The following is a 15786-nucleotide window of genomic DNA, read 5'->3' as shown; positions in this document are numbered from 1 at the left end:
TGGGATGTACTTTTGTAGTTTGGGGAAATTTAGTAATTTACAATTGAGGATTGTTGGATACGCTGGCAGAGTATGGAAATTTGGAAATATATACTATATGAACTGCGGGTCTGCTGTACATGGATTTACCCCAAAAATTGCATTGAGCATGTGATCCTAGTTGTCCGGTTGGTGGCCATCAAATAGACAATGAAAATAATCATCAGACCATATTCAATAAAAGGAATTCACTAATTAGGGTTTGGATCATCCGATCTATCTTATTTTGAGGTCATGCTTATCTATAGTGGTAGTGGTGGTGCTGAGGGGCATGATTGGTTGGTTTGGATTGATGTGCATGTTTGCCGCAGGCGCAATGGATGTGTGCGTGTGTATATATTGTCATATTGTGCCAGCATATCAAAAGAGTCCTGACTACAATGCTATAGTACCCGTTTCGCTTTCCAATTACCAAGATAATTGGCTGGAAATGGGTAATGATTACTTACCCCTATAATTGTGTGGTGACATCATTTACATTTGATTGCAATGGTTACATTATACCATTGCTTGTTTTAGAAGGGTGTCACTGTTAAAATGGGTCTTTTGGTGTGTAAAAATATTATAATTACAATTTTCTTTACTTGTTTACTTTATCTAATAGTCAATGGTCTGTATGCAACTAGAAAATGCACACTGATTGGATGGCTGGGATTGTTAAACGGAGGAGATCTTTCCTATAGCCATCCATGGTAGGATCCATCAGATTAATGATTATGCCAATGTAGGGGTGAGCAAGCCTAGATACTAGAATGGATTTGAAGGGACTTCTTGTGGTAAGGAAGTGGTTCGTAAATTTCACTTACTCGATTGGAAGGGTGCCTTAAACCAAGAAGTGGGTGTAGGGGTGCGAGGCTTGTAAGAGAAATTTTTATGTTGCTTGGCAAATAATGGTGGAGGTTTGGAGAGAAGCCACATACATGCTTTGTGGAGGATTTTTATTGCTATAAAATATGGTGTATCAGATGAGGGTTGGTTCTCTGTGTTGGCCTAGGCACTTAGAGGAGGGGGTTTGATTATTTCATAAACAATTAGCAAATTGGGAGCACCTCTCTTTTAGAGAGTAGATATTTCTTTTAGGTGGGCTACTTCATGAATAACGATGTTCAATTCTAATAGAGTGTGCAATGGCGACCATTCATATTATTCAAAACGACACCCAAGATTGTCTTTGATGCTTGTGAAGACCGATGAGGAGATTGCCAATTGGCCAATGATTTCGCAATTTGGCAAGCAACTTAACAACAATTCATGTTAATTGGGTTGGTATGATGAGTTTGCGAACGACTTAGCAACGAGAAAACAAAAATGAAAAAATTGTGATTTTACAAGTGGCTCGAGCATGAATCTCACAATCACACGTGTGCAAAATATTTTTTTACCAGAAATCAATAGCTATGGCATCGTGCATATGAACCTTTATTTATATTTAAAACTCAATGAGAATCCTACAACCTACAAATGAAGTTTCCTAATTTTATTAATCGATAAAAACATGTGTTGACGCTGTCAACCAATCGTGTTGAAGTACCTATTTTGAAGACCCATGAAAAGAAGAAAGCAATAAATTGAAATGGATACAATCTTTTCAGGATGGCTTTTATATCTTTGTTGGACCTAAAAATTTCTCAAGCCAATCATTTTACACCATATGGAGTGAGTGACAATGTCTCTTGTACACCGGAACACGTGAAGCTAACGAGTTGTGTGGAGAAAACTCTGTTAGAATTGAATCAGAGTTTTGCGTTGAAATTTCAAGAAAAAAATGAAACCTCCATATGGCTATTTACTGAATCCGCTGTATCTTGTTCATACAGTGTCAGATTTACATGTTCTTGAGCTTGTTTGAAAGATGACTCGATAGGCTCTCAAATGAGATCAATTTCATGTTGTTTCGATCAATGTTTTAAATATCGTTATCACATAATGTGTCACACCCTTGGGATACGGATACATATCGGTTATCGCATGTGATATATCGGTTGTATCGTGTAATTTATCGTTGTTGTTGGGAACATTGGGAAATTGGTCGATTTTTTCATGGAAACTTCAAGGATCGTTGAAAAAGACATTAATACATACTTAGAAATCAAAACATTACAAAAAAAAAATGTACATAATAGGAGTTTCCTTTGCATGGGGTCCTAACCTAATACATGCACTGTCCAGCTGAACTGATGCAAGTATATTTAAAGTCTATTCATATAATTTATAAATGTAAGAAGACATGTATGGAAACACAAGCAATACATTCAAAAGCAAAAGAAGCATCACTAGTTCGGGTTACATACATGTTTGATTTTGTGTTTGGATACAAAGATTGCAACTGATTTGCGAGAAATTGAGAAATTTCGATTTTTCTCAATTTTTTTGCAACTTTCCCCATCTCCCCCAAATCTCAAAATTAGAGCTCCAAATCCATGATTTTTCATGGAAAACATGAAGAGTCATAGATTTGTAACCATTTGACACCAATTTAACGTGATTTATAGCAAAAAAATGTATTGAAAATCGAAAATGCTCATTGGATCAAATAGGTGGGATATATCGGCACTACTTGTGTATTTCGTATCACACAGGTGGGATACAAGATATATCATGGGATATATCGGCCAATATCGTTGATATTTAAAACACTGGTTTCGATGTCATTGGATCCTCCAGAAGTGGGTTGTAAATTTCTAACATGATTTGGATAAACAGTTGGGTTGTGGGGCCCACCAAAATTATCTAGCATCTGTTGAGAACAAAATTTGATTCCATGGTGTGTGAGATCGTGACCCACCTTGTGATGATCTCCATTTCCTAAATCGATGAGTTAAGTGGGCCAGAAGCTTGAAATAATTCAGATTGTCAAATCTTTTCACTCAGTCGAAGACGTTGATCTTTATGAGAACCGTCAGTAATATTCAACTTTGGCTCGATTCAAAAGATTTAGATAGTGGTCCAACTAAGAGAATGATGATGATTTCCACGTGATACATCGAAAATGCAAGCCCTTGAACGATAAGATGAACCATTTGAAGATCAATGGTGGAGATTGATTTGGTCTCAATTCTCAATGCGGATTGCTTCACACTCCCTGTGTTGGAGTAAACTCGTCCTTGAGCTCTAATCTTTAAGGATACATGCAGTGGTATATGGTTTACTCCAAATGTAGGATTTATACCAAGGAACATTGTCTAATCACACTGGTAGCAAAACTCCTTGAAGGCTTAATCTAGCTCTTTGGGCTCCTCATTGAAAGGTGGTCCTTTGTTTAGTTCCAAATTTCCCCCATCTATCCTAGGCATCTTCGAGATTGAAGATTTTTATTTTTATTTATATATATATATATATATATATTTATAATCATTTAGGGAATGGAGATGATGATGGGAGACACGGATGAGGAAGCAATGGCGAGGATGATGAGGTGAGGCGATTGGTGTTGCTTATGGATCTGTGATGTGGATATATGGTGTAGGAAGCGTACGGTTTTGACGGGAGTGATGATATTGATGATGATGAAGGCTACAAAGATGGTGTCGGCGGTTGGATGGGGTAGGGACATTGGGTTCGGATTATGTTGAATGTAATTTCCATTCTGATATTAAATAATGAAGCTGAGCTGCTCTAATCGTCCAAAACAACATGCATGATCATACATGAATATACAAAATCATCATTATTTGGTATCAGAGCAAAGTCATGCCCAACATGACTGGTCCATGCACCCATTCATCTCCATCACCTATGTTGAATGTAATCTCCATTCTGATATTAAATAATGAAGTTGAGTAGCTCTTATCGTCCAAAACAACATGCACGATCATACATGAATATAAAGAATCATCATTATTTGGTATCAGAGCAAAGTCATGCCCTACATGACTGGTCCAGGCACCCATTCATCTACATCACCTCCCATCATTCCCATTATCATCATCCACTACTACCATGACTATCCATTCCATCTAAAGTCGTTCATCAAACTCCGAATGACCCTATGCTAGATGGATCAAATCGTCAATCTAGAAAATGCGCCTTATATGTATGATGGAAAGTTGGACCTCAACAAAGGGACCAATTGTTGACAAGGAATTGGAAAAGGTTGGTCAGATCATCCTAACCATTGCCACGAGGACATCATAAGCATCCACGTCCACCCTCACCTTGCTATTTTCATCGTCAATAATCCATTGCCACCATCATTGTATCCTACATGTCCACCATCTGTTGATCGCCACATGTGCATCATTAGCTTATTTAATGAAGCAATTGAGAGCACATATTTGTACTGTTCGATTGACATTATGTGGTATGAATTTGACATTTGGTGTGCATCACATGCCATTCAAGGACTCTTAAGGACTCTTAACTTAAGGGTGAGCTTTTCCTAGGAAGTTTGATCTAAGGAGCGTCTGGCCCAAGTCAATTCCCCATTGTTGCTTTTCAGATGATTCGTGATCTTATTTGTCAAAGGATCGTGTTTTCAATGCATCGCATGAGAATCATCATCATTGATTTAGGCATATGCTATCCGTAGCATTTGCACTAAGTTAAGGTAAAGAAATACTAACAATTCTCATAAAGATCTACATGTTCGGCTTAGGTGGATAGATTCGATGGTCTGAATTGTTTCAAGCTGCTAGCTTATTTAGGCTAATCAAATTAAAAAAAAATGGATATCATCATGGGGTGGACTGCGATCTCATGTACCCTGGGGTCAAATTTCGGCCTTAATGGAACCTAAATAAGATCGATGGGTCCCATAGCCTACCGTCAGTTCAAATCTAGCTCGAAAACTTGTAGCTTACAGGGATCAAACGATGTCAAAACAACATGAAATTGGTTTTGTTTGAAAGCTTATGGGGTTATTGAGGATGAACATTTTTCGAAAATTCTAAAATTTAATGAATTCCTCTTCATACAACTTGCTGACATTATGCATTTCTAAGCTTAAATGATGTCACTAATTCCATTTGGTGTAAGAAGATTGGCCTGTGAGATTGTGGGTCCCATGAAGAGCTAAAAGCTCCCATAAGTTAAAAGGTTGTATGCATTTCAAGTATCACTTTCTTATTTTTCATTGGTCTTCATAATAGATTCTTTACTATGATTGACTAAGAGAAATCAACACTTGTTTTTATTGGAAATAGAATCAATTGTTTTGGATGTAAATAAAGGGCTATGGGTCTTATAGCTATTGATTTCTGAAAAATAAATAAATTTGCACATATGCATGTGATTGTGAGATTGAAGATTCCTGTTTGAGCCACTTGTGGAATCACAATTTCTCCTGGTTTTTGTGTTTTCCCATTGCCGAGTCACTCGCATGATGACCATAGACCTTGTGATCATAGGTTTGACATTAAAGTGTGCTTTTGGGAAGATGTTTGTGTAGGCTTGATTTGATGCTTACCCTCCCGAGATGGGCAAGTCATATGTGTGATAAGCAAGGGGAAATGAAAAATCATATCTAAACACAAAGTAGAGGATAATAATAGAGGAGAACTCCAATGTTTTGATAGAGTTATTAGTGGGTATATGGACTGAGCCCAAAAACAATATGATATAGGGCGTACTGGACCTGTTTCAACCAACAAAATCTTTAGCCAATTAAAAAAAAATCTTGAAAAAATAGGAAAATATATAAAACATTAAGATCTAACCTTTTTTGTTTTTGTTTTTTCTTTTTTAAAACATGTATTTGATTGTTTATCAGACCATTCTTTGATAAGAATGCTGTTTGTTTTCTCGAACTGCCGAAATCCACCCAAATAAGTCTAAGACATCAGTATCTATCCATTTTTTTTTAATTTTTTTTTTTTTTAATTTAAACAAACATGTATTCAACGGTGTATTAGACCATTCTTTGATAGGATTGTTGTCTGTTAGCTTGATCTGCTGAAAGTCAACCAAATACGTCCTAGTCGAACGCAAATCCAGCATGAGTTTACAGAAGAATACAACAAAAAGAAGAAAAAAGGAAAAAAGCAATGGTTTACGCCTTATTTTGATATTTCCCAAAATGGTCCATTTCGCCTCAATTTGTTGAGTCCCACTCAAATCTTATGTTTTGATAATCAAAATAGGCCTATATCTAGTCTAAAGTTATTATTATTTTTGTCTTCATGATTGAAATGAAGAAAGAAGTGAAAAAAAAATGAGAGAATTGAAAATAAAATTTTCAAAATGGGGCATTTATGGGTGTATTTGCGCACATAGGCTGGCCTTGTATTGGTGACAATACAAGGTATATTGTCTTGTATTGGTTGATACTGATTGCTACGTCCCATTTTTCTTAATGGAACCAGTTCACCCCTGTAATGCATAATGACCGTTACGTAACGCCGGAGATTGATACCGTTGTGTAATGACCATAACGTATTGGATAGTCAAAACCATGGAAAAATCTCATCGTTTTAGTGGAGATTCCACAACCTGATGATGGCCTTCAAGAGCCGTAGATTTGAAGGAAATCTGGCCTACTACGTCTCTCATCCTATCTTTACTTAAGAGGAAAACCCTAGGGAAGATGGTCTCCATTTTCTCCTCAAAAGCCAAGGAATCCTCTATATAAGTGTGTTTGGCAAAGGATCCATATGGCTCTCTATAAAGGTCCTCCTAGGAAACTACCTAGGGGCCTCAATTGAGTTACATAATGCCATCAATGTCTCCAGTAAAAGATCTCATGCATATGTAGCTCTTCCCCTTTACCACACCATACGTCCATCCCTCCACTTCATCATCACCATTTCATCAAGTGGGCCCAAGCCTCAAAGTGGCTGCACATATTTGAACTTGAGATTTCCAGTTAGATATGCAACTGGCCACGACCCAAAATAGTCTTCTAAAAGAACACTAAATATCAAAAGTCATTTTGTAAACATCCTTTGGAAACAAAAGATGGCATGCCCGCATAACTCACTGGGCTGATTAAACATAGTGATCCTCTCTGGTGAAACAATGTTCGTAAAGAGACTACTTTGTGGATTCCTTTTGGGAGAGTATGAGCATACATAGTTTATCTTTCGTAAGACCCAATGACACGTAGGAATTCCTCTCATTGGAGCTCACTTTATGACCATCGATGCCTCCATAGGAGATGACCTAAGGTCTCCACACAATACCCTCATGTTTGGGACTGATGGTATGTGTAATGGAAGTGTATGCTCTCTTACGCAGAATGCAGAGCATTCCTTCAATGTGATCCCTGTTCAATGCACCAAATATACCTGTTTACACAATCATGTACAGATGTGAGAACCCTACTCAAATAGGCCAAGATTTAGCCAACACTTCTATAGCAGTCATCCAGTTCCATGACAACCATATTGATGTGCTGTCCAAGCCTATCCCTAGGTGCAAACACTGCTCTAAAGTCAAGGAACCACAAATCCAAATCCCTCCACTGCACTAGCCAAACCAACACACTTGGTTTGCTGCTATGTTGTCAATGGACTCTTTAACTAAATCAAGCTATGTAGTTAAACACAAACCATAAGATGCTTAGCACTGGAAAAAGAAAAAAGAAAACAATTGTTATATCCATGATTCATTGATTAATAAATCAAGTTAGAAAAAAAAAAACAATTGTTACATCCATGGTTCGTTGATTAATAAGTCAAGTAAAATGTCTGGTTCGCTTTCAAGGGCACAAAAGTCAACAATTTGTTTGGGAGAGGCTTTCCTAGCTACTTCTTTCCCTTTTTGTTTGCCATGTCTACTTCGAAAGAGGGTTTAAAGGATTATTATGAAATCCTTGGAGGTAGGACTCCTATAAATATCTTGTTTCGTTGAAAACTTAAGGATGATGCAATTGAGAGTTGTGAAGACCTTGTAGTTGTTTTGCATGAGGCGTTCATTGATGTTGGCGAACTAGATTGCAATTTTGGAAGTGGGCTTCCAGTCGTAACATCTCATCCAAATCTTTCTCAAATCTCACGTTTATAGTGGCAGGGAGGCTCCTTGTGCAAAAGTTTGGGGGAGGTTTGTTCCACTGAGATTGGAGGCCTTTGCTTGGATAGCTGCAGCTAATAAAATATGATTCCTGATAATTTGTGCAAAAGCATCCTGCTTTCCTAACATGCTCTTCTTATGTTTTTTTTTTTCTTCTTTTTTTTCTTTTTTTTCGAAAGGTTACATACGCTTCTTATGTTGGTTGGAGGATGAATCCAACAGTTATATTTTTGAACATTGCTCTTTGGCTAGGGAGATGTGGAATCATCCCTTTGATATGGCTGCGATGGCTTTACTGCTTAATGATTCTGGGTGAGTTGATTAACAGATGGCCAGTGGGGCCTTTCCCCACCGCCCGCGCCCACCCCCCCCCAAAAGGCAAGATTTTGAGGAAGGTGGTCCTGTTTCTCTTATGTGGGGCTTTTGAAAAAAAAAAAAAAAGAAAAAAGAAAAAAGAAAAGAAAGAAAAAAAGTGGATTTTCGAGAATAAAATATCATCACTAGAAGGTATTTACTATATATGCTCATCAAGTGGGCCTAGATGAGGCCTGAGTCATCTCAGACATGATTTCTTTCAGATTGGAGTCCACAATCGAGGATGGAGACAGAATAGCCAAAGTCAAAGTTACCCTTAGCGGGTACTGGAATCTCAATTTGATTTGTGATCTCCAGGTTGGGCCTTACTGTAAGGAGGTGTGTTGAGAATTGACGAAGGGGAGCCGGCCTCACAGTATTACCGAGTCCAGTGTGGCAGAGGTATGTGCCGGCCTCATAGTCTTACTGAGTCCAATGAAAAAGAGGTATACGTGCTTCAAGAAGGGTTGCACATTTTTCCTCATTCATTTGTGGGATTGTGTTGATTGAAGGAGACTTGCGCAACAACATCAAATGGGCTTTGTTGAATTCGGGCCTTATAAATTAACTATTGTCACTAGAGAAAATAAAAATCTTGTTTCTTTGAAGGAGAGCTGTCTTTTTTTTTAAAAAAAAAAAATAAATAAATAAAAAAATTACTTTTTATGAGGGGCAGAATTGAGGTTGCTGATTATCCTGCAAAAGCGGGAGTGATGTAAGGATCACTTGTTATTGGTTTCTCACCTCATTCTCACTAATGTCTTGTTCTGCTTCTCCCAATAAATCTTCAGTTTTCTGCAAGAAGAAATACCATTGCACTGTTATGTTGAAAGAAACCAACCATTGCACTTTAGCTTTTTTCTAAGTTCAATGAATTGCAACTTCAAAATCAAGAATGGGGTGCTTGTCAAATCTTAGCCAGGTTGGTGTGTTCAAATTCTGTTAGAAGCACTCGCTTGAGTATTATGGGGACTTTGAGAATTTACTGTGCTGTTTTTCCCTGCTCTTGTCTATAATTTCCATGGTTGATGCTATGGTTAAGCCAAGAGTCAGTTGAATGTAAATCTTATCTCAGGTCTTGACTGGGGGTGCTTGCCAAATCTTAGCAAGGTTGGCGTGTTCAAATTCGGTTCGAAGCACTCGCTTGAGTATTGTGGGGACTTTGAGAATTTACTGTGCTGTTTTTCGAGAAAGAAAAAAGAAAAAAGAAAAAAGAAAAGAAAGAAAAAGGAAAAGTGGATTTTCGAGAATAAAATATCATCACTAGAAGCTATTTACTATATATGCTCATCAAGTGGGCCTAGATGAGGCCTGAGTCATTTCCAAGGTGTTCCGTAACGGTAACGGTGGCCGTAACGGCCACCACCGTTACCGTTATGATACGGGCCGTAATGGCCGTTACAGCCCCCGTATCGGCCGTTACGGCCATTTTTTAATTTTTGAAAAATGTTATTCCTGGACCGTTACGGGGCCGTTACGGACCATTACGGGGCCGTTACGGTCCGTTTTTCTGTAACGGCCATTACGGCTGTTTCGACCCCGTAACGCGTAACGGTTATGACCGTTACCGTTACGTAACGGCAGTTACGGCCGTTACGTAACCAATTTGGAATACCATGGTCATTTCAGACATGTTTCTCACCTCATTCTCACTAATGTCTTGTTCTGCTTCTCCCAATAAATCTTCAGTTTTCTGCAAGAAGAAATACCATTGCACTGTTATGTTGAAAGAAACCAACCATTGCACTTTAGCTTTTTTCTAAGTTCAATGAATTGCAACGTCAAAATCAAGAATGGGGTGCTTGTCAAATCTTAGCCAGGTTGGTGTTTTCAAATTCTGTTAGAAGTGCTCACTTGAGTATTATGGGGACTTTGAGAATTTACTGTGCTGTTTTTCCCTGCTCTTGTCTATAATTACCATGGTTGATGCTATGGTTAAGCCAAGAGTCAGTTGAATGTAAATCTTATCTCAGGTCTTGACTGGGGGGGCTTGTCAAATCTTAGCGAGGTTGGCGTGTTCAAATTCTGTTAGAAGTACTCGCTTGAGTATTATGGGGACTATGAGAATTTACTGTGCTGTTTTTCCCTGTTCTTGTCTATAATTACCATTGTTGATGCTATGGTTAAGCCAAGATTCAGTTGAATGTAAATCTTATCTCAGGTCTTGACTGGGGTCAACTCATGGCTCAACCTAGTGTCTGGTGAATCATTGGCATTTGTTTAGAATAGCATGTTTGTAATAGTAGTCCTCGAACACAACTGAAACTGATGCTTCTTATTATTAAAAAGAAGAAGATTTGTTGTGCCAAAAAGTGAATGTTTCATAAGCATAATATTCCACTGCTTGCTCATGGATTAATACTGTTTTGCAATACTCTTTGGCTAGGAATGGCTTGATAAGCATGCTGAGTATGAAGCTGTAGTGGATGGAGCGAACATTGGATTTTATCAACAGAACTTTGCAGAAGGCAGATTCAGCCTTTCTCAGGTGTGTACATCTTGTGCTGGTTTTCACCTCTAAGCATGTGTGTGGCTGTTTGTTTTATAGAAGGGCCTTTTTTTAAATGGAGAAAATATATATTTTTCACTCAACAAAAATTTTCCTCTCCAAATTGCAGATGTGGCACCCACATTTTGGTGATCCATACTGTTATATAATTGGCCTGATCATGGATGGAGATACTCTAATCTCCTATCAGATTATCCTAATGGTCTGATTGGGTCACTACTAAATGCAGGCCACTGGCTGTAAATGTCCATTTGCAAGCCATCAATTGTCCCTAGCATCATCTGATAAAACAGCTATCTGGAACATCTCCATTTGCAAGCCATTGATTGTCCCTAGCATCATTTGATAAAGCAGATATCTGGGCACATCTCCCTTTCTGGGGTCTATCAAATGGAACATATCAGGCTACCCATAGGTGGGCCCCACGTGTTCCATCGTTGGTTTGGGAAAAAAAGTTGTTTCTTGTGATCGATCAGCATATCGTACCTTTTTTCTTTGACTAATGTAGATATAACTTTGTTTGCTTCCATATCCGTGAAATTGGAGTAGAGCAGCTCAATACTGTTGTCAAAGAACTTTATGAGAGAAGCCAAAAGAAATGGCCGCTTGTTTTACTTCATACCAAGCGTGTTCGGGCACTCATGGAGATCCCTTCCAATCGAGAGCTAATTGAGGAATGGAGAGCTCGAGGCGCCTTGTACACAACACCAACTGGGTCCAATGATGATTGGTACGAATCCATGAATCCTGGCTTTTCTTTATGGTGAACGTGCCACTGCTTTTAATATTCAAATTATTCAGTTAGTTCAATCGCTTTAGCAGTTTGCCTTTTCCCGCTTCTAGTTGCAAATCATGCATCTTGACCTGTTTAATGTCAATAGTATAACTCAAGGTGTGGTGTAAGTGTAACGGTAACAGTGGGTGTACGCATAATGGTCCCACCATTACCATTACATGTAATTGCTGTTAGGTTGATTTTCTTTTTAAAGAAAAAAAATCCTAAAAGATGTCAGAAAAATCCAAAATATTGATAGGATATCTGAACATGTATTCTTTTGTGATTTTGAACATGTTTATGATGGTGTAATGGTCCGGTGTTTGGTAAATTTGCTGTCTTGTCTAGTCTAATGATTTATTAACTTAATGGACTCAGATTGACCCCCAATTGGCCAGAATTTCATGCAAGCTATAGCACTCATCTTAAGTGCACATCCCTAAGCATTTGGTATCATTCCCTCAAGAAAAAAATTGAAATTAAATTCAGATGAATGATAACACTGATTTGGGGGGCTACTCAAATGCCCCTAAATTGACCCAAAGTTCACGCAATTTATGACACTCATCCCACTTATGCATTTCCCTAAGTATTTAACATAATTCCCCCTAAGTATTTATAAAACTAAATTCAGATGAATAGTTTTGCTGATTTGGGGGAGCACTCAAATGCCACCGAATTGGCCCCAAATTCATGCAATCTATGACACTCATCCCATTAAGGCATATCCCGTTACAGAAAAATGGGCCGTAACGGCCCTGTAATGGACCATAACGGTCCAATAACAATTTTTTCAAAAAATAAAAAACGGCTGATATGGGGGCTGTTACGGCCTGTATCATAACGGTAATGGTGGTGGCGGTTTTGGAATACCTTTGGGGGGGTGGGACGTTGCAGTAGTACATATTTGTTTTCCTAATCCAGTTACTGGGAGGAGGAAGAAGTCTTAACTATGTATCTTTTTTCTCTTCTCTGATTACCATGCACAAGTTTTTTTTCCTGTTCTCCGGTTACTGTGTCTAACAACCTAGCCATTTCACTAGGCTATAACCAATGTTTTCGGTAGCGTAGGTAGCGTAGCGCTCCAAAAACGCTACGTAGCGTGTACAGTAGCGTATATCCACTATAGCGCACGCCATAGGGGTTGTAGCGTACGCTACGGAAACGTAGTGTGTATCACAGGTAGCGTGCGTTACTTGTTTTGAGTTTTTTTTTTTAATTTTTAATTTTTTTTTTTTTTAATTTTTGTTTTTACACTGCCGTAAATGGTGGTGAACTCACACAGCAGTAACTTAAGTTTGTTTTTAAAATTTTTTTTTTTTTGATTTTTTGATTTTTATTTTTTTAAACACTCTGTTCGAACAGTATTCGACAGTCGGCCCTCACCCGACGCCCGACGCTGCTTCCTCAACCCCTCTTCAATCTTGCAATCGAAAGGTCCTTCCAAGGGGCTTCTTTGGCCGATTGTTGGAGACTACAAGGAGCTCCATTTGGTGCAGTTTCATCAACAATGGAGAAGAAATGACAGAGAAATCGGATTTCCCCTATTCCGGTTGCGATCGGCTGTGGAGCTTGAACTTTCGCATATTTCATTAATTCAATCTCATCTTGAACAAAAATAGGTACGCACGCTCCTTTTTTTTGAATTTCTTTCGATGTACAATGAAAATAACTTGGTATTTTGAGTTTTTCTTATTTTTTCCCTTTTAAAATGCCAGTTACTGTGCATTTTTTTTCATCTTTATAATTTTTTTCATTTCTTTTTCAATATCTCTGTAGATATAAATTTTTTTTTTGTGGTATGGCCTACGTGGGGCCCACTGAGGTGCGTGAAGGGGTGGATTTGCATTGTTTTCTATGTTGTGGTCCACTGTGTGTGTGTGGATGTGCATTGTTTTCTATGGTGTGGCCCACATAGGGCTCACTGAGGTGCGTGAAGGGGTGGATTTGCATTGTTTTCTATGGTGGGCCCACCGTGGTGTGTGTATGTGTGCATTATTTTTTATTGTGCTATTTAATATTTATCATATATATATATGTATTAAATAATAAAAAATAGAAGTATTGTGTAGCTTACGCTACACGCTACAGAGGGTTGAATGCTACGCAACACGCTACCGCTATTTAAAACACTAGCTATAACAGACTGACCATTATGGTTTTTTTTTTTTTTCCAGGAGGACTGTTTAGTTGTTTCCGTTACGTAATCGATACATCTCACCTTAGTATAGCCAGTATACACGAGTTACTACTTGCTCAGTTATGTATTGATGACTGTTATATTCCAAAGAGTAGTTATATTTGCATGCTTGTTTGAGAGGGCAAGAGATGCTACTGGAATGATTATCATTCCATTGGCTTTGAGAAACTATAGGATCTCAATGCATCAGAAAACGAATAACATCCTGATGTGCTCAATGTGTGCAAGTGCGACTGATGGATGTGGGTGCCCCATAAGTCTTCTAGATTGGAAGATCCTAAGCATCCAATGATGGGGACATCATGCGCACATGCACACGCACGCCACCCCCCTACAAACGTACGTACAAAGGAGGGCCCCACCGTCGATCTGGCTTGATGACGACGTCCAGGGAGGGCCTCCTAGTTAGAAGACAGTTTGATTCAAAAGAGTGGGCTCGATAGTCACAAAAAACCCATCATGGGATCTCATGATCGTGGCCCACTAGTCGGATTAAGTTTATACTTTAGGTTTTGCTTATTTATATTATTCAGAACATCATGAACGCTTTAGATTTCTTTGATTGATTTTTATTTTAGTTTACTTCATCGCCAAGTAATAGGTTGTGCACATAGCGTGAGTTTTGGGGTATAGGGTTTTCCTATAAATAGACACTCCTTGTAGTTCTTTTTTTCATTGAAGTTGAATAAAAATTCCTGTGTTTTTTTCTGCTCTCTGAGTTTTTGAGTTGTGGAAAAATTCAAGTGGGTGCGAAGCCCTCCCTTTTCGAAAGGCTAAATTCAAGTGGGTGCGAAGCCCTCCCTTTTCGAAGGGCTAAATACCGTGGTGCGAAGCCACGTTTATCCCAATCCGCCCCTCCATCTTATTTCATCCATCCCACGATCATCCTTGCTTTAAATCCGCTTGTTTTGCGGCTATTCGTCTCTTTTCAGCCAGTTTCCAGAATTTGGCCCTGCAGGATGATTGAAACTTCGACGGAGCACCGCGCCTCAACTGCACATCGGATTGTGACGAAATTTGGAGGGTTTGGAGACCTCCCCTGGCCGACCAAGGCCAAGGAGTCCGTTTTGGGATTCGGGCCCCCACCATACGTGCGCCTAACTCGGGCCCGCTGTCCATACGCGGGAGCTGTTCCAGTTTTAGGTTTTCTTTCTATTTTTCCTTTTTCTTACCTATTTTCATAACCCTAGTCTTGGATTGCATTATCCCTAATTTATTTGCCCCCTTTTTCGCCCTAGGGTTCCTTGAATTGAAATTAAGGAATCCTTTGGATTAGGGGCTGATTGCTATGCATGTGTGGATGATTACTATTTTCCTTTGAGCATCGTTTGATCCTTAATTTTACTGATTCAGTCCTAGCCTATGTAGGCCTGGACCTGTGCAGATTCTCCTTTACTTGAATGTTTGAGCTTTTTGTGGGATGTGGAATTATTATGTGATTGTTCTGAATTAGTATGATCTAAGCCTGACATCTTGCATATCATATTTAAATTTCATCTCCTGTATCAAATTTGGTATCAAAGCTTAGGGTTCTTATAGGGGAATGCATTACATGTTAGGGTTTAGTTGTTTATGTCCATTACGCATCAATTCTCATCATATATGGCTGTTTAGAGGTCCATAAACCCTGACATAAGCTGCTGAAATTTCTGTTATCCCCTTATTTGAATTATTTTAGAAATTAACTTAGCTTTCTATTTCTAGGTTTAGAAACTTTCCTTTTCTGTTTTTAGAAACCAATTTTTAGAAACTTTCTTAATCTGTTTTTAGAAACTAATTTCCTTTTTTTTTTAAAATTTTAAAATTTTATTTTAGAAACTAGTTTACTTTCCTTTTTCTTTTTAGAAGCTTACTTTCTATTTTTAGAAACTTTCCTTTTTCTTTTTTAGAAACTAGGTTGCCTTTTTAGAAACTTTCTTAATTTGTTTTTTAGAAACTTTCCTTTTTCGTTTTTAGAAACTAGGT

At 38.4% G+C, this 15786-nt stretch overlaps 1 protein-coding gene across 2 annotated transcripts in view; it reads left to right on the top strand.

The window, feature by feature from the left end:
* LOC131234363 (proteinaceous RNase P 2) overlaps positions 1–15786 on the top strand; it is a 38868-nt gene that overhangs the window by 1235 nt on the left and 21847 nt on the right. For both annotated transcript variants that reach the window (XM_058231183.1, XM_058231182.1), the window contains exons 2-3: positions 10724–10825; positions 11401–11576. In XM_058231183.1, the coding sequence (XP_058087166.1) occupies positions 10724–10825; positions 11401–11576 (278 nt within the window). The remainder of the gene's footprint in view (positions 1–10723; positions 10826–11400; positions 11577–15786) is intronic.

Source organism: Magnolia sinica, chromosome 19, assembly GCF_029962835.1.
Source record: "Magnolia sinica isolate HGM2019 chromosome 19, MsV1, whole genome shotgun sequence".
Lineage (NCBI taxonomy): Eukaryota > Viridiplantae > Streptophyta > Magnoliopsida > Magnoliales > Magnoliaceae > Magnolia > Magnolia sinica.
This window is presented reverse-complemented; position numbering and strand designations above follow the sequence as displayed.